Source organism: Haplochromis burtoni, unplaced genomic scaffold, assembly GCF_018398535.1.
Source record: "Haplochromis burtoni strain Fernald_Lab_line unplaced genomic scaffold, NCSU_Asbu1 Contig_125, whole genome shotgun sequence".
In the NCBI taxonomy this organism is placed as follows: domain Eukaryota; kingdom Metazoa; phylum Chordata; class Actinopteri; order Cichliformes; family Cichlidae; genus Haplochromis; species Haplochromis burtoni.
In genome coordinates this window covers 959,248-979,262 of record NW_024582486.1, presented here as the reverse complement: position 1 = coordinate 979,262, position 20,015 = coordinate 959,248, and the positions used below count along the sequence as shown (strand labels likewise).

Genomic DNA, 20,015 nt, shown 5'->3' with positions numbered 1-20,015 from the left:
CCATGCACGTGTTGACATAGCTTATTTATTAAAACATGGATTTTCCACATGGTAACGAGTGCTGTTGAGAGCATGCCAGAGCAACAGGTAGCAATAGACCCCAGCACATAGAAAACTTTATAGAAATATTGAATCCTACAGACAATAACTTTGTGCACGTGAAAAACTGAAAATGAAGGCACGCGCCGCATGTGGGCAAAGGCTTGATATTCAAGTGTTTATCATTGAAAAGTACACTGCTACTTCTTGTGCCCACATTTATGACTATGGTGCTGTGTTGACGTCACAGTTCCCTCAAGCAGCCACTAATGTGTCAGGCCAAACTGTGGCATAATTAGTAAAAATGTGTTCATTGCATTGGTTCAACTATTGTTCCTATTTTGTGCTAATTAGCAAATATTAGCTTAAATGTTAAGCTAAGGTAGTAAAAACGGTAAATGCTAGTGTCATAGCGTCAGCATTTAGCTTAGAGCACCTCAATGCCTCCGTAAAGCCTCAAAGAGCTGCTAGCACAGGTGTAAAGAAGCATCACAGATGGCCGGTGTTGGTCGCACCAATTAATTGCGATTTTGGTCATTTTCTGACTAAAATTTGTGCTCACCCAATCTAAAGTTTCCATGGTGCTTGGTTACAGATGTTCCTGTTGTGAATTGGACTGTTAAAAGGTTTCGTTTCCATGTGCTGGCAATTGTTTTTTTCTGTCAGGTGGATTTCTGGTTAGTCTTTGCTAAACAAAGTGCAGACCTTTTGGATGGTGATAGTGTGTGTGTGTGTGGTTAATCTTCCTGGAACATCTTTTTGTGTTTTCTGCATTGAAATTTGGAACATATTTAGAGGAACATTAGCTTGAACTTCCCCAACCCGTGCCGCCTGACTCTCCCTCTGCTGTTCCAAGCATGTTATCTTTCCCTTTGGTCTTTGGTCAGTCAGGCTTCATTATAAGACACAAAACGATCACATGCGTCAGTATGGGACGTGTGCTGACTGTTTCATTTGTCGTTGTGTGTTTAAAGCAAGTATCAAATATAAAAGCTCTCATAGCATTATATTCGTCATTTATTGCATGGTCATAGCATGCAATAAATGACTAGATATAACGGTGATGCATGAATTCAAATGGCATATTTTACTGTAGCAGCCGGTTAAGGGGGAACTATTTTTAAACTGCTTCACATATAATTAGTTATCGAGTTTCTAACCTTTGGGTTTAGATCAAAAGAGGAAGGAGTGAAGCAAAAAGTAAAGTTGTACTGCACAAATTCATGTTCAAATTGTAAGACTTTTGATATGTTACAAATAGTTAAATCAACTATTTGATGAAACGCTTAATGAATGACTTTGCCTCCCAGGATTTACTGTTAATCTGTAGGGACTACATGCCACCAGGTCCACCTTCAGCTCTGTGTGGCATGTTTTACATAAAATCTCACTGTAGTAACTCAAGCAATCAAATGAATGAGGAGTGAATTCCGTATACATTTCCAAAAAGTAGAATTAGAAGTTCTACTGCATGTGAAGTTGTACTTTGTGCCGTATTTTTGATGAGTGTACTCAGTTACTTTACACCGCTGTCTTTGTTAGCGTATGTTGTCATTGGGGGGGTGTGTATGCATGTCATTTCCATGTTGCAAATGCGACCACAGTTGTTTGTCGCAGTCACAGTTGCGTGTGTGTGGCACTCTTATGTTTTGTGGGAGGCGGGTGGGCTGACAGCACAGGCTGTCAGTGAGATGATCATGAAAAACCATCACTGTAAGAAGTGTGATTGAACACATGCGGCGTTTCACGCATCTGAGGAGAGACAGCGATTGAAAATGACAAAAGATCGAAAAGAGAGATTGAAATTGAATGAGGGCTTTCCTCTGTTGCAGGAACCCCCTCTTCTCCTCTCCTCTGTCCTCTCTTCTCCTCTCCTCTCCTCTTCTCCACACCCAGCAGCCCCAGTGTTATGATGGATCAGATGTTGGGCTGGGTGGCCAGACCGGAAGTGCTCCCCTCCCCCCTCTGTGTGCTTATGTAAACGGAGAAGCAGAGAAAGAGAGAGGGGAGAGCTATTTTTAACCCAGGCAGGCTGCAGAAGGAGAAAGAATGAGCGACTGTGTTAGAAGAGAGAGACAACTTCAGCATTATTGATGAAGGTTGTTAGCATTAAATGAAAATGTCAACCCTGGATCAGCACAGGAAAAGTGAGGCCCACCATGTACACCTCCTGCCTCTCTCTTTGCAAAGATCACCTGACCCGTGTCATGATCGGGGAGGGGGGGGGGATAAAATCAGGAAAAAAAAAGGGAAGAAGAAGTTGACATGGCACTGATGCTTTGTCTCTGTGTGATTAGAAGGAAGTCACTGAAGCTTCACCGGTTCTCTTTTTGCTCCGTCATGCTCCGCCGTGATGCATCATTATTGTTGCTGTTTTTCCCCTATGCATTGAGGATGCACTCTAACTGTAAGATGTTCAAATGCAAAGTCCGCTCAGTGCCTCGTTGCCCCCTCCGCCCAACAGGGCTGAGGCGAAGGGTTTGTCAGGTTTCTATTGTCTCATCATATACAGTATAGCAGTGTGTAAGTGTCGCTGTAAGTGTAAGAATTTTCAAGATAAGTGGAAAAGAGAAAAAAATCTTAATTTTTATTTATTTATTTTTTCAAATTGCTTTACTCATCACTTCACAGACTCTGTTACCTCATACACATAACAAAGGCGAATCCAAGCTTCTTTTGGGCGCTCCCTTGCTAACAAACAGCATGCCACAGTGGATGGCTTCCCATACTTGATTTCTGATTTTTATGCTGGTTATCCTTCCTGACCTAATCTCCGAGGGTTTTTTGTCTCCTGCTCGTCTTGAACCAGGGATCTTTTGCATGTCAGACAAATGCATAAATCACAAATCTATGGGCATAGTACAGCCAGGGGTATTATTCTAAGTTTCTTATATTATTTGTATAATATTCCTAACCTTGCAAATATCCAGGCTTGCAGTGGTAAAATTTGCAAGACAAAAATGGTACATATATCCAGAAAATAAGAGGAATTCTTTGAGATTTAAGACACAAATTTATAAGAAACAGATGTTTAAAAGAAAGAAAAGTTGCTTTTATTTTTGCCGAGTTTCCACATCATTTCAAAGTGGGACGTTAGAGGTTTTGTAGGCCTTATTTGGCGAGTCACAAATACACAACAGTGGTAGTACAGACTGCACTTTCTACAGTTTTACTGCTGCTGCCATGTTGGATTCCAAAGTTGGAGTTGGTGTGACTTCGCTGACTTTCCGAGTGGGAAGTCCAACTGGAGGGGGCGTTTGAGCTGAAAATCTAGTGGAATTCTGACTTTCCACTTCAAATGGCATGCAGCATCATTCCTAATATAAGATGGACTATTCAAATATAGTCTTTTTTGCAGTTGAGGTTAACAATAAGTGTTTATTTTATAATAACCCTTACATTTCTTATCATCATAAGAAATGTAAAGCATTTTTAAAAACCTCTGTGAAAGGGGAATATCACCTGTCCAAAGCTTCAGTATGGTGAGCGCAAATTATATTATTATTTTAAGAAAGATTTAATTGGATCAAAGATCAAGTTGAAACGTATCTGACTGCTGTTCCCAATTTTATAAACTTTAGGAAATATAAGGTTTGCTTTATTTTTTTTTCCCTAAGGGCATGCTGGGTAATCTGGCCAGGTAGTATGGCAGTGTGGAGGAGGCTCTGTGGCTACAGGACACTCAACAAGATGCCATAAAAAAGAGAGGGATTAAAAAGAGAGACTTGTTTAAGTGTTAGATACTTGTTAACTCAGAGAGGGTTAAATATTTGTGTGGTTTCTTTTATTTATGTGGTATTTATTGTATGACAACATGCAATTGTAAAAAGTGCAGCATGGCTAATCTTTTGAAAATACTGCCATATTGCTCAAAAATATTCCCAAACTTTTTCAATAATATCATAAATTTCACGCATTTTTCTAGAGATTTTATTTTTTCACCTAAACCTCTGTAAATTTCAGGATTTTTCCTCATTAATTTACCAAATTAAGAGAAATCACAATTAATTGTTGAATAAGTACCTGATTTTAAATATGTCGAGTCTTGCACATATTTTTGCAAATATTTATTTATAATACACCTCTTTTATTTTATTTTTATTTTTGATATTATTATGGCTTATTGGAGGATCAACTAACTGTTTTAAAGTCATGTCCTTAGTTGTAGCTTCTTGTCATCTCAGTGAAACATCTAAAGGTTACACCTTTTTTCCATGTTTTGTAAGACTTTAGTGTGGGTGGTAAGCAGATTTCATCTTTGGACAGAGACAGATATGCTTCTAAGCTAAGTGGCAGCTTGCTTTTTGTCTGCAGAGGCATCGTCTCCTCCATCTCTAAAAAGCAGATTGCCACCAAATCTGAGCCCTTCCTTCAAATGAGAAGTAGAAAGACGCTTGTACTTGTGGCCTAAAGACAAAGAAATAATGCAAACATGTGGCCAAAAGGAAGTTATGGAAAACTAAGCCAATAATGAGATGTTGCTGACCAGTTGGAGACAACTGCATATTTGGAAACAGTGAACAAAGCTGTACATACTTTAGCACAAGTCCTTTGTAAGCTTTACACAGTCTTCACCTTTTGTGGATTTTTTGAAAATACCATGAATCATTTTGTGTTTGTTTATGATCATTGCTGATCATATGAAGATTGTTTTCCTGTAAGCTCTGTTCCTCACACCGAGAGGAAAAAATTGACTGGAGATCATTCTTTTAACTTTAAGGCAACATCAGCCTGAACTTAAACATTTGCTTCCCTGACTTTGTAACATGTAACAAACTGTACATCCAAAAATAAGTACATTATTCATGTAATTCCTCCGCAGGGGTCTTGTTTCATCTGTCTGACCCTGCTGTCATTTACACCGTCATTCTTCTTTACCTACCCTCTTTCTTCCTGTCTCACCTCCTTACACACACCTTCAGTGTGGAGTGGAGCTGTCAGGAAACGGATAATAAGTGAAATAACGTTAATTGAGTTCACGAGAACACATTACGTAGCTGCTTTTATTCTCAATCTGTGAAAAATATAAATGAAAGCTAATTTGAAAGAAAATGTTTTTTAAGCATTTGCTGAAGCTGTCAGACAGACTTTTATTTCTTTTTTTTAAATGGTTGATAAAAATGATTTGATGCAGAGCGTGAACCTTCTTCCAGGATATGCACAAGCATGTAAGGCAAGCATAATTGTTTGAGCTTTTCAGCCATGTCGACACACTGAGGTCAAGTAAAAAAAAAAAAAAAAAAAAAAAACTGCTGGAATCAGACAAGGACAAGTTGCTGGTATAGTAGCCGGTGCACAGCTCCTGGTATGTGGCTTAGTAAACACGGAACAACGTAAAATTGGATAAATTAATCATTTAGTCTCTTGAACCAGAACGATATTGATGTTGTATATTGTTTAGGTCTCCTGTTTCCTTATTGTCTGACTGCTTTTTTATTTTTAAATGACAGTATAGAGGTACCCGTTGTGTTAAAATATGACGAGGAGTACCTGGCCTGAAGCTGGGAGTGAAGGTGTTTTATTTTTACAGGCTTTTATTTTGAAGGACTCTTGCGAAACAGACTTTTTTATGCATTATTTTATGAAGCATTCCTTCCATATGCAACACTTTATTAACAAAAAAAATACATAGAATCTTAAACATGAGCCCTAATGAAATGCTAATGTTCCATTTGTTCATATATTAAAGTGGATAAAGTAATAATGTATTTGGAGGGGGAAAGTAATTTTCTATTACTTTGTTAAAAATTAGTTGCGCCATCTATAATGCAAAATAACGTCAGGATTTTGCATAAAATAATATAAACAGCGCCACGCCATAGATTTGCAACACCAGATGTAGTGGATTTTTAATCTCTGCTATATATTTTGTTTGGTTTTCTTCTTCTCAAATGTTAGGAGTGTCTTTTTTTTAAATTGGGGGTGTTTGTAACTGTAGGAGAAGTCACTCAGAGACGTTACGTTTGTGCCGCCTGGCCGTGATACCGGCCGAGAGTTACCACCGTGTTTATTAATTGTGGATTCTTTGAAACGTTGTCCCAGCGATAATGTGCCAGAGTCCCCCTAAAGTACTTCTTTGGCACCCTCGTACTCCTCTTCTCTCCCCCCATCCTTCCTCTGCTCTCGCCTCTCTCTGTCTCTCCGTGATGTGTGGCGGTGTTTGTGCAGGGACAGAAAATGGCTGAGATTGAGTCTCTGACTCATCCTGAAGGAGGAGGGAGGGGAGATGAGGGATGGGGGCAAAGACGAACTGATTTTTTTTGTGTTTTGATGGGGTGGCAGTGTCACTGTTTGTTATCCTGAAGATGTTTAAATGAAATTTCCAGGTGTGTGCAAGCTGCAGATGTTAAATGTGTAAAAGTGTTTGGAGACGGGCGGCTGTGGGAAACTTTGCTGCTGCTGCTGTAATCTCGCAGTCTTGTGATTTTTCTGAATGCTGTTTAGATGTCCCGTGTTTACTTAGTTACTTTTCCTTTATTTTTCTTCTTGTCGTTGTCTTTCTTTCTTTCATTCAGTTTTGTATTCTTTTTTACTTTACTGTACGGGATTTGTATTTTCCTTTCTGGTCCTTTGGGGGGTTTTCTTCATTTTTATGCCTCATTTAAGGTTTCTTCGTGACTTTTCTCTGGGCTTTGTCTCGCTTTAAAACGTTTTCTTCATGCTCTTGTTTGTTTCTTTTTTTGCTTTCTTTTATTCTTTGATTTCTGATCATTTGTTCATCAATTAATTTCATTTTTTGTCACGTTTCTTTCCCATCTTTGTCAGTTTCTTTAAAGTTTTTATGCTCTCCTTTTACTTTTCTCTTTATGTTCTTTTTTCCCTCTAAACTTTCCATTCTTTTATTAATGTTTCACTATCCTGTTCATTCTTTTTATTTTTATCTTTGATTCTTCTCTTTCGTTCTCTTTTCGTCTTTCTCTTTCACTCTGTTCTCGTCTCCTCCTACCTTTCCTACTCTTATAATCTGTTCACTTTTCTCTGTTTTCCTCGTGTGTTAGTTCTTTAATTGTCTTCCTTCTTTTTTTGTCCTTTTCTTCTCTCGCGCACTTTTCCCTCTGTTTCCTCTAACCCACTCCATTCCCTGAATTTCTTTCTCTCTGTCTCTTTGTTGCTCGCTCCGTTCCTCTCTGTCCCCTTCTTCTGCCTTTCTTCCCTTCTTTTCCCTCTCCTCTCTCTGTCTGTCTCTCCCTCTCTCTGGCCTCTCTCCAGCAGCACAAGATTTGGAGCCGATTGTCTATTTATAGCGCCTGTGGTTCTGTCGCCATGACAACCAAGCTGGAGGCCAGGGCGCCAGGGAGCTATTTTTGGAGCAGCTCTGTAATGTCAGACATAGCCTTCTCTCTCTTTCTTCCCTCTCTCTCTGGATGTGGTGTGTGTTTGATTAAGGATCGGCTGGCGAAGCCTTCGGTTTGGTCAGCTCGTCGCAGTGTGAAGCGCTAACGTACAAAGAAGCGGTAACCCCCTCAAGTCTTGCACCGTCCCCCTCCCCCCACCTACCTATTACCTCCACCTTGAGGAAGCACCGAGACCATTTCTTGTTGGGTTTTTTTGTATTTATTTTTTTGAGTGGGCTCGGTGCTTCAGAGGCTTGTAAAGCTTCAGTTTTCTCTCGTGCAGCTGAGATTGATTTCAGGCGCCTTAAGTGACACGTTTGAGTGTCTGCAGTGAGATTTGCAGCAACAATAAAGACACAATTTAAAGCCCTGTTAACGTAAAAAAAAAAAATACTAAACTGCATTTTTTGTAAATCTGAAAAAACAAATTTAAGTGTTAATAAATGGCCAAATTATTGTCAGTAAAATTGACACTAAACTATATTTAAGGATTTAATACTTAAATTTACAATTTTAAAATGTATCCTTTTTTTGTAAACTGCTAATAATCTTTTCATTTGTTTTCACAGTTTTCCTGTTTTACAGTTTTCCTGTTAATCAGCTTCTCAGGAATGTGCATTTTCTGTACTTGTAAAGGTTTTTGAGCGTCTTCATTTTTTACTTTTGTGTAAAGACATGGTGGTTGAACTTCTGAAAACTTGCTTGGACATGAATAGATTTGAGGAGATGTGGAAAGAGGCGCTTTTTAGGGACGCAATCCTGCTCGCTGATTTGTGTGTGTCTGCGTGTGTGTTGTCACACAGCGGAGCTGCTCGGACGCGGTGGGGCAAAGTTTTCCAGATGCTGTGTGTTTGTATCTTGTTATACTACAAACCCTGATACAGGTTAAAATACTTTAATTATTACTCTGGTACTATTAAACTGTTAACACAGTTAATGTGTTCTTTGATCAAATACTGGCTTTTTTTTCTCTCTCTTTTTTTTTTAAAAGAGACATTTCATAACTGTTTCTCATATGAAGGTAATTTAAAATTAAAGTACTATGATCTGAAAATTTGGCTCCCTAAAAACATAAAAACCTGCTCCGTCCTGTTACGTTTGATCTGTTTCTGTTTTATCCTTACCAGCTGTAAGGTTGCAGGCCGGACGACACAGTTGTGTGTCAGAGTAATCTAATACTGAGTAGAGATGAGGACGTATGAAAGCTCATAATCTGAGTAATCCTTTGTTCTAATACTGCCACTTTTACAAGATAAATGCATTATGGGAGTGTTGTCAGCTATGTTGGGACAGTGCGCTGCTGCTGTTACGTTTTTTTTTTGTTTGTTTGTTTTTCAACACATGAAAAAAACAAAAACAATAATTTAAAACAATTTCAACTTCATCATGTTCAAAATTACACGTGCAAAGCAGATCCAGTTAAAAGGTGTTTTCATAGCAGTCCAATAGGCTTTAATTATTGTAGCAATAATATAGAAGAAATTTGGTAATTGAACTTTTGTTTAAAAAAAAGTCTATTTTTTAAAATATAATTGATAAAACATGTGATTTTTATTTTATGAATTTGAACAAGCATATTTAAATATCCTTCGGGGTTGTTTGTGTGGCAATAAAACAATGAATCCAAATAAAGAATTGAAGTAAATATGACATTTTAAAAATATGTAAATGCTAGAGTATTTATTTTTCATTTTTCCACAATCGTGGCCTACATTTATTGTATCTGCAAAAAAGAAGAAGAAAAGAAACCCAAAGAAAACAGAAGAATGAATTTTAGCTTTTCTTGTAAATACTGGGTCATTTTTAGCCACCAGACAAGTGACCTGTGTATATTTCCAGAGTTTAAGTCACCCTGTCTGCTACCCCAGAATAACCCTGTGGATATACATAACACCGTAGACCTCTCTGTTACTGGGGCAGCCACTATTATTTAGTTCAGCTTAGTAGGCATGGTTATTATTGGCACTTCTCCTATTAATAGGGAGAAGTGCTAAAAATTGAGCAGTGTGTTTGTCCTGGGCGTGTTGATGCCTCAGACCGGAGCTGTAGATAAACAAGATTTTGGCCTCAGCAGATGTTGGGGCAGGCATGTTAACTCTCATCATTAGAGCTGTAGCTTTCACCCTCACCCAAAATGAAAGTTTTGTTGTTGAGGTGCTCACTAATAATGTAATGTTATGGGCTGAAGTTTGACTCGAAGGTGCTGAGGTGTGGGAGCACCTGAGCCACTTGGCCCCTGCAGAGAGCGGCTGGTACCAGACCAGCTGACTGCCTAATGGTCTTTCTGTGTGTTTTACATGAATATCTGTGTCAGTGCGCATTTGTGCAGAGAAATGCGCATGGCCCGCTCTTTGTCTCTGCGAACCCTTTCTCCTCCCTCTCCTTCCTGGCTCAGGGGTCTTTTTGTCCGTTTGTCCAGCACTGTAGCGCCTGCAGACGCAGCCCCCCGTTCCTCTCAGTGTGTTACCTGCAGCCCTTCTGTCACATTTCACCCCTGCCCGCAACATTCCTAGTTATCTCAGAGGGGGCTGCATACCTGTTCTCTGAGAGGCGGCTGCAGGCCAGTGTCTTGCCTTGCTAGTTGTAAGAATAGAGCGTAGACAATTATTCAAAGCAGACAGCCGGGCGGGCCGAGGAACAGAGTGGGAACGCAGTATGTTAGCAACTACTCTGTAACAAGCAGTCAGGGATTACTTAAAGCATTTTGGTTGGTGAAGCTTTGCAGAGATTTAAAATAAAATTGGTTAGATGAAGTTGCAAGCAGTGCTTTAACACATCAAAGCCATGTCTGTTCATTTTTTTTAAATTAGCAAGCATTAACTGTGTGGCTACACTTTAACACTACTGCACTATAACCCTCATCCCTGCTTAAAACATGCTGCTCAGGGGAAAGCTTTAATATTTAAATATTGTTCCGGAATTTTGTGGAGTAGAAATGCATCAGAATAAGGTACAATAAAGTACATTTAGCGTATTTGGTGTTTTATTTTAACAATTTGTATGGAGGTAATTTTCAAGTTTCTTTCTGCAGAAAGACTCCCATTGCATTTCAAGCTATATCTGTCGGAGACCCTGTAATTATTTGTACTGCATTTCAGGTCCATTCAGTATTTACTTGAGATCTTGTTGTTTAATATAACATGGTAACACACACGAGGAAGGGCTAAAGTTTAATATGCAAATGTTTAAGTTTGAGAGCAGAATCCGTGATTGAAACATTTGCATGATATTAAAGCTGCGATTGTGAAGTTTTCAGCTCAGTTTCTGTAGGAAAACTGCAGCACTTGTGCTCGATCAGTGCAGGCGAGTGCGACACTGCTGCTTAAAGATAATCACCAAATTCCTTTCGGTATAACTGGCCTGAATTCAGCTCACTCCTCTTTCCATGCCACAGCTGAGCAACTCTTCTTTGATAATGTTTACCTCTTTACATCTGAAAGTCCTGTCTGGACAGCTTGGAAGTTTAATTTTCCACCTTCATTTTATTTACATGCATGTGCAGTGGCTCGAAGGGAGATGATAGGGAAGTTGTTGTTTTTTTCCTGTGTGAAATTTAGGCAATCTTATTAATGCTGGTGTGCATGTACACGACGGGTACTAGTGTAAAAGTGTCTGTGGTCCAGACAACGCCGAAAGAGTCGTCAGGCTGCCTCGCACACCTTGAAAGCAGACACCCGTTCACACAGACCATTAACATGCATTTGGGTAGGCGCTCTTCAAAATATGAACGCGCTGTAGGCCTGCATACCCACCCACGCACACACACACACACACACACACACACTTCTCCTTCTGTGCAAGTACTACTACAGCGGCTCCATTGACGAGGCTTCTTCAGTCTGACAGAGCAAACGGCTGCCGGTGACTCAGACTGGCTGCCTCTGATCTCGCTGCGATTTCAAACACTCGCCCCCTCGTGGCCATTCAGGGACTCATATCCTCCATGTTTCCCGAGCTCTCACTGCTGTGCTCGGCAGCAGCGCTCGGCCTGTGTTTGTGTGCGTTTTTGAAGCCAAACTCTTCCAGTCTGATAGGTTGGTGAGTTAAGGAGGATTTTAAGTTGCGTTTACAGTTCAGTAGGTTTTATTTTGAAGATTACCGTGGTTAGTTAAAATGGACTGATTTACTGTGAAAGTAAGCAATACATTCGTTTTATTGTAAAATTGTATATATATTTTTTCTATACAGTTCCAGCTGAGATTTAAAAGCTTTTGTGTTGTCTTTGCAGCTTCCTAGACCGGATTGATGTGGTCAGGCAGAACGACTACACACCCACTGATCAGGTGAGGCAGTCAGCACTCAAACACCAGTTATAACAGTTTTTATCATTTTTATTTAGTTTTGTAAGTTTCAGTTATATTCTGTTATTTTATTGTTTAAAAATGTTCACCAGTGTTTAGTATATTCTATAATGTTCAAATTGAGCAAAAACGAAAATGGAGAGTAGTTTTTGTTTTCTATTCCAGTTAATCAAAATGTTTTTTTCTCTTGTAGCTTTCATTTTTTTGAGTTTTAGTTCACTGTAATAACACAAACAGGATTGAAGGTGATGAACCACCAGAGCAAAGCCTGTCAGACATTTGCATTTATTCACCAAACTCAAATAATATTGCAATAACAACCTGTAAGCAGATTTTCAGGTTCCCATCATGACACACTCATGCTCTGTGTATATTATTTGGAGGCACCTGTGCCTTCCCTTCTGTGACGTGTCAAAGTTTAATCTTGGGGAAACTCGAGAAGAAGTAAAAAGTGTGAGTGTGTTTAACTGTGTAGCCGGAACCAGACAAAGGATGTGAACTGCAGTACACGTCATATCATACGTGAAACGAGCGTGTGCAGATGGAGAAGTTCACGTCCCAACGACCCGTGTGGACGTGGAAAGCATGAAGAGACCTTCATGACGGCATTGTAATTACGCATCACCACTGAGGGCAGCAGAGCCGTGCACAGGGCATGTTTGCATATAGAAAATGTGTGTCGTTGTGTTTGCAGAAAATTATAATTACCACATTTCTGGCAGTTTTTAAAATCATAGTTGGTGAATACGTTCTAGATTTTTATGTACAATCAGCTGTAATTGGCGTAGAAGCGAGTAAGAACAGTGCCGTGGGAAATGGAAAGTGAATATAGAAAAATGAAAAGTAAAATGAGTGTGGAATTTATCTGCTTTTATTTGATTTAGATAGTCAGATAAAACTTTGAATTTGATTGTTTTTGACCTGTTTTTTACAAAAAATCTACTCATCTACAAACACTATTCATTATTAGGTGTTATTATTCAGTATGTCTTATTGAAAATGGACTATATGCACAGCTTCTTTTTAAAATTATTTTATTTATATTGTGTATCAATACGGATAAGTGCATAATATGAACTGTGCCACACATCCCGGCATTTAAGTTTAAATGCTGTTCCCTAGATGGACTTTCAAGACGCACGCATCAGTTATCTTTATTTGTTTTATTTCCTCGCGAAAGTCGACTTTTTGCCCATTTACTGCCATTTTATGCTTCATTGTCCACTTGTGCTTCCTTTAACCCTCCTACTCCTATTTTCTTTTTTCCAGGACCTGCTAAGATGCAGAGTACTGACATCTGGGATCTTCGAGACAAGATTTCAAATAGACAAAGTTAATTTCCAGTGAGCAACCTCAATGTTTATTTATCACGATGTGTGCGATAGAGCGAAAGCAAAAAAGTCAAATAAAAGGATTAATACTGTTTTAAAAGTGTAAATATAAAACTTTTTAACTTCTTCTGTCTCAGTATGTTCGACGTTGGAGGTCAGAGGGATGAACGGCGAAAGTGGATCCAGTGTTTTAATGGTAGGAGATGATCCTGAATTATTTCTGAAGTATCTAACACTCACTTTGCTGCTTTTTTCATGTCATTGGGTTTATAAAGTTACTAAAGCAGATATATATGTAGTGTTCAGGAATCCGTAACTGGATTGAAGCATGTGCGTTCATTTAAAGTCCAAATTGAGAACAAGGTTGTGTATCTTGAGTTTTTGGGTATTTTTATTCATAGTGGTTTTATTAATCCTGCTCTGTGTTGTGTGCCGCAGATGTGACAGCTATCATCTTTGTGGTGGCGAGTAGCAGCTACAACATGGTGATCAGAGAAGATAATCAGACTAACAGACTACAGGAAGCCCTCAATCTTTTCAAGAACATTTGGAACAACAGGTCGGAGACAAATTTTTCTTTGGACACATTTCTTTCTTTTCTGTTTTTGTCTTTTTTTTTGTTTGAAGGTGAGGAGACAAAAGGGAGTCATAAAAGCCAAGAAATGTTGCTAAAAAAGACTATAGAAACTAAATGCTGTGACACTTTGGTCCCTTTCTAGCTCCCTTTATGTAAAAGGTGCTTTCCAGACATAAGAGCAACTTAAGAGCGAAGTATATGATTACTGTGACTGGTAGTTTTCCATTGTTTGGGCTAAAAGAAAGTCATATACTACAATACAATAATAAAACTTTTACTTTGAGTTGAGAGGAATGCCTAGTTACAAGCCATCTTGCACACAGCAGGGAAATACGGGGGAAAAAACAAAGATAAAATAGGATCAAAAGAACATGAGACATGATGTGAGCTTTCTGTTAGCTGTGCAAATGAAAACACAAATCAAGCTGGGAAGGTTTGTCATCTGAGGGGCTGCTGCTTTTGCTAGTTTGGTAAGAGAAGTCATTTCTTTTCAGAGATGAGTACAGTAAATTTAAACAAAGCGCTCGATACGTTTACGTGAACGGTGCACTAAAAAATTCTTCTGAAAATCAAGAAAATGTGAAATTTCTGATTCAGGGTGTATATGTAGAGGGACAAAGCTCTGAGCAGACACCATGTCTGCCTTTGACTCCATATGGGCTGTTTATGGCAGAAGCTCTAAGACCTTTTTAACCCAGAACTCCAGAGAGTAAATTATTGCCGTGTTCTCCAGCCAAAGTCTATTAAAATGTAATTTCTACTTTTAAAACAGTGACTCTCCAGCAACACATGTTTTGGGTCTGAAACTAACCTTGGTCTGAACTTGCTCACTTCCCTCCGCAGGTGGCTACGGACCATTTCTGTAATCCTCTTCCTGAACAAACAGGACCTGCTTGCTGAGAAGGTTTTGGCAGGAAAATCTAAAATTGAGGAGTATTTCCCAGAGTTTGCACGCTACACTACGCCTGATGATGGTAAGGCTGGCGCTCTTAGATCTGCTCATCTTCATCTTGCTGTCAGTCTTTTTTCCCCCCCAAACATTATCCCTGATGATCTAACATCCCCAGAACTGTCCACTTTAATACAATAATATTTATATAGCTCCTGTTAACAACTTTCATCTCAAGGAACAAGTTAGAGAGCGTACAACATCAGAGGGAGAAGCTGTATTATCCAAAAGTTCACTATGAACTTCTCCAGAGAGACCACCAGCAGACCGAGACTCAAAGAGGGGAAACAATCCAGAGATGACAAAGAAAACGGGAGCGTGGCTACAGCATGAACAAAAAACTGGAGAGTACACTTTATGATGTGCAGATGTTGCATATAAACCGACCAGAGCCAAAGCCAGAATAACAAAGGGATGGTTCATGATCACCTAATACAGTCCTCCCTGGGAGCTGGTTCCACAGCAAAGCAGCCTGATAACTGAAGGCTCTGCCTCCTGTTATCCAGTTAGATCGTGTGTCCGTGTGACTTCACGGCCGGAGCTCTTGGTTAGTTTGAGTTCTGAGTGCTCCATCGAAATGTCACACATGCTAACGCCCGCAGGGCACTGACATGTTAATATGTAAACATGCTGAGGTTTTTCTCCTCACGCTCAGTGAGAATCAGTAGTTACGGTCCTGAGATCAAGTAAAGTATTGGCCATTTTTACCAGTTTAACTCTAATGTGGTTTATTCTGTGGTAACAGTGCTGCACCGTGTGACTATTTAATGCTGCAGCGTGAAGGTGACTCGAATGTGACCAGATTTCTTCTTCCAACAGCAATACCAGAGCCAGGTGAAGATCCCCGTGTTACCAGGGCAAAGTACTTCATACGGGATGAATTTCTGGTGTGTACAAAAGTCAAAGAGGCAAAACCTGTTTTGCCTCTTTGACTTTAGTTTCCCTTTTTTCTTTTCTTTATATGACATAAAAGACTAATATGAGGTTTGAGTTATATTCCTGACAAAATTCCTTTAGAGGCTGATTTACATGGGATGTGGTTTCCAAATTGGCTTGAACTCCACTCAGTCTCTCTACTCTGGCACTGCTGGAGGAGCTGAACATAGTTTCAGTGTTTTTGAGCATTTGATGGACCGCTTATGTCCCAGAGATGTAGATTTTGTCACTACACCAGAGTACACAAACTATCCATGTGTATCAGTGGGTGAGTATAATACCTGCCACTGGAAAAAAGTTCTCCCTCAGTTTGGTGTTAGAATAATTATATTTTAATGAGTATACTGCATATATAAGTGTTCTCTGATTTTTGCCCATAAGGTTTTTTTTAACTTTGGATATTAGGAATGTATGACAGCTCAATAGTTACATTAAAAAAATACATGATAATATAGAAACGATAATATACAGATACTCCCTTCTATATAATAAAAAGTGGTAGACAAGTTTAGATCAGCGTTACTCTGCGGGCATCGTCAGTACCAACTAGTCTTTGTGTGTCTCTTTTCTCAGAGGATCAGCACAGCCAGCGGAGACGGGCGGCATTACTGTTATCCCCACTTCACCTGTGCGGTCGACACAGAAAACATCCGCCGCGTCTTCAATGACTGTCGCGACATCATACAGAGGATGCACCTACGGCAGTACGAGCTCTTGTGATTGGCAGCGGCGTCCAATCTTACTTAACTACCTATCATCATACCTAGCTAAACACCCCCTCCCGACCAGTTAGCCAATCACTCATCCACTTCCACCAACTTCACCTAACATCTGAGCAAGCAACTGAGCGCCTTGCCCTCCCCTCCACTCCGATACAGCTTCTCCCGATAAACACAACTGCAGAAAAGCTGAACAGCGGAAAGACTCTTTTCAAAACAAAGGAAACGTTGTTACAGATACACCACATCATCAACTATCAGCCTGGACTGACTGCTGTACTCAGCCACACTTTGACCCAGGAAAGAGGGTCAGGACTGGAATCCCTGAGTGTAGGCGAACTCTCCTTTTAGCTCTCTCTCAGTTAAATGAACACACATGCTCACAGGTACACAAACACACACAGATATGAGAGACGACCTCAGATAGGTTTTAATACCGCAGTAAGACGCATACACTCTCACAGAGCCTTTCAAAAGTCAAGTTCTACTGCTTTCCAAAGTCGGCAGAGGCTAAATTGAATAATGCCTTCTGAGAGGGACGAGTTTATTCACCTAGTGCTGAACACGAAGGAAGAGAACGGCGGACAGCGAGGGTGGCAAAATGATACAGAGGAGGGCTGTTTTGTGCCCAGGGATGGACAGATGGACTAATTGACTAATGGCTGCCTGCGGACGTGAGCGTGACTCTAACAGAAGACCACACGGCTCTTCAAGAATCCAACCAAGGAGGGATGCAGAAAACAACAACAGAAAAAAAGAAAAATAAATAAACAAGATGAATATCATACAATGCATAAACTCATGCATACCAGTGAACTTCATGCAGTGCAAAAAATCCAAGCTATATATATAGATATTTATATATGTGTGTATATAAATATGTATATATATATATAAATATATAAATATTATATATTCCTGTAATAACGCAATTCAACTTTTAAGTTTTTGTTAGTTTTTACCCCATGTTGTGTGTGGGTGTACACTGTGTGTGTAAGATCTGCCTTTGTGCACCATTTAAACCTCCAACAGACACACACACACATACACACATATATAAAATATATACATCCTCGCCCCCTTTGCTCCTGCTGCTATTTGACAACTATTGAATATGTGGAATTTTTATTTAACGAGGAAAGCATGACGACGCAAAAGGAACGTACGAAGTTGAAGAAACGACTCGTCGGGGCTGGATGCGACATTCTGACCTGGCAGCACACACGGACACACTAACACACACACCCGTGCACATGCACTCACAGGCCTCCTTGTCCACACTATGACCCACCTCCACACCGTTTACCTTTCGTCTTGTTCTCTCACTTCTCCCATTCCCACCTCCTCCCTTCCTGGCTTTAAGTATGTCTGTCTTTATTTTACTGCTGGACTATTATTCCTGTACAGACTGTAAAATGTATTATTTTGTACAACTTTATTGAAAAAAAAAAAAAAAACTTGTAGAAGATCCCTGTGCCTTGATCACGACTGTACGTGTAAAAATGAGCTAATATGTAAGTTATGTTTCACTGCGCTGTACAGCTGGACGGGTCTGTCCCACCTCGTCCGGGCTAGCTCACCCCTCCCGCTGGGGAGGGTGGTTGTGGGGTGGAGGGGGACGAGGAACGGGCATCGGATCGGGCAGAGGCCTTTCGTCTGTTGCTTAGTTTCCATTTTATTCCCACATTTGTTTGTTCGTTGATTCATTTGTTTTGCTTTGACTCTCCTCTGGTTTATATGATAGCGTTGGAAAAAAGAAAAATGAAGGAAAAAAGATGATAAGACACACCACTTTAATGCTGTGTAGTGAAAGATACTGAATCCTAACACAATTTAATATATATATAAAATATGTCAGATTTTATATTTTATATATATGTACTGTACACTTACCTCCCCATCACCCTTGTGAGCTGTCGCCCGGGTTTCCTTTGCTTTCTGTCCGTAACCTGCAAATATTTTCAGGTGGTGGCAATTCTGGGTGCAGCGGGGTGGGTGTTCATTTCTCTTTTTTTATTTTTAGCTTTAACTCTTTTGGAGAGGAGGGAAATATCCAGTTGCAAAACATTGCTTGTTTCTACATAAACCAAATTCTTTTTGCTCAAACAAGAGGAAACGGTTGTTTTAGTCTTTGGTTTGTTCTTAGAAATCAGTATATTAGATCAACATTACACGAGCTGAAGCAGTCGCTGTCTAACACCTCAGCCACGCAGTGAATCCAGTCCTTAATGATTGGGGGGGTTCATATTTTATTAACCTTATTTTCTTTTCTTTTTTTTTACCACAAGTGGTAACTGTTCAGAGTATATCATGTTTTATTCATATAGAGAAAGAACAAAGTGCATAACAAATTAAAAAATAAAAACAAAGTCACATATACACTCACCAGCCACTATATTAGGTACATCTTGCCTGTACTGGGTTGGACCTCCTTTGGCTTCAGAACTGTCTTAATTCTTCATGAAGAAGGTGCTGGAAAAAGATTCCTCAGAGATTTCAGTTTATAGTCATATGACAAAATCGCACAGTTGCTGCACATCCTAAAAGTCCTCTGTTGGGTTGAAATCTGGTGGCTGTGGAGGCCCTTTGAGTACAGTCAATATTTTAAACACGTTGAAGAAACTAGTTTGAGATTATTCAAATTCTGTGAAATTGTGCTTTATATAAAGGAGATGGTTCAACTGTGATCATAAAGGAATGGATATGGTCAGCAACAATACTTGCTGTTTAAAGTTTGGTACTAAAGGGCCAAGAGTGTGCCAAAAAATGTCCCCACACAATTAGACCACCAGCAGCCTCAAGACACTCACACACGACAGGATTTATCCGTGCTCTCATGTTGTTTAACCCAACGTCTGACGTCTGCAGAAAACAAGACTCATCAAGACAGAACATTTTTCTGCATACCTTTGTTGTAATGAGTTATTTGAGTTATCGTCTTACCTGTCTTGCCTTCCTATCAACTTGAAGCAGACTGGCTATTATGCAGAGCACCTCTGCTCAGTGGATATTTTCTGTTTTTCAGACTAGTAGTAGTAGTCATTTTAATTAAAAAAAACTCAAGGTAAAAATTATTAAAAGAAAATCAATTCTACAAATACGAAAATATAGAACAACTGAAAGAGCAGTATGTTCACAATGGACTTGACAGAAACTACGAGGCACCTCAGACTTGACTAAAAGGTGAGTCTCGAGAAATGATTGCCGCTTTCTGGATGAGCCCTGCAAAGTCTTGTCAACTTTGGTTCTTAGTCAAGAGCTGGGGTCTGAAAGAAGTTTGGAGGAGGACCTCAGTGACCTAGAGCCACAGTATGGTATTAGAACTATTGTTCTATATTGTGGTGCTGGCTGATCCATGGAGTTCTTTAAAAGCAAATGATAAATAAATTAAATCTGTGATTTGAGATCATCCCAAAAAGTCAAAGATTTTCTTCATACAGCATAAGTCAAACGTTTCATGGCATTATCGACTAATGTGGCAGCGTGGCAGATCCACATGTTGGCAATAATAAATATTCTCTTTTTGAGAGATGTAGCCAAAGAGTAACATGTAACGAGAGAAAAAAGGGAATAAAAGAGGACCTAAGATGGAGGAGCACCACATTTAATGGATTTTCTGTAAGTATATAATTATAGGCCTGGAAACCAATGTCCCTTCTTTAGTTTGGGACATTGGTTTCCAGGTCCATGGACTATTGCTTTTACCAAGGTATACCTCATAACTGGCAACAGAGTGTAAGGTTAGTTTTGATACTCCTTTTTTATGCTTTTTATATTTACATATTTGCCAAAGTCACATACGAGTGGGGATTTTACAAGAAAAAAAATT

At 39.5% G+C, this 20,015-nt stretch overlaps 1 protein-coding gene across 1 annotated transcript in view; it reads left to right on the top strand.

Annotated features, from left to right (window-relative positions):
• LOC102306427 (guanine nucleotide-binding protein G(s) subunit alpha) overlaps positions 1–18,302 on the top strand; it is a 37,487-nt gene extending 19,185 nt beyond the window's left edge. The window contains exons 6-12 of the mRNA XM_005929712.3: positions 11,602–11,656; positions 12,944–13,017; positions 13,143–13,201; positions 13,444–13,564; positions 14,426–14,556; positions 15,351–15,418; positions 16,041–18,302. Of these exons, the coding sequence (XP_005929774.1) occupies positions 11,602–11,656; positions 12,944–13,017; positions 13,143–13,201; positions 13,444–13,564; positions 14,426–14,556; positions 15,351–15,418; positions 16,041–16,187 (655 nt within the window). The 3' untranslated portion in view covers positions 16,188–18,302. The remainder of the gene's footprint in view (positions 1–11,601; positions 11,657–12,943; positions 13,018–13,142; positions 13,202–13,443; positions 13,565–14,425; positions 14,557–15,350; positions 15,419–16,040) is intronic.
• Positions 18,303–20,015: the final 1,713 nt, after the last annotated feature.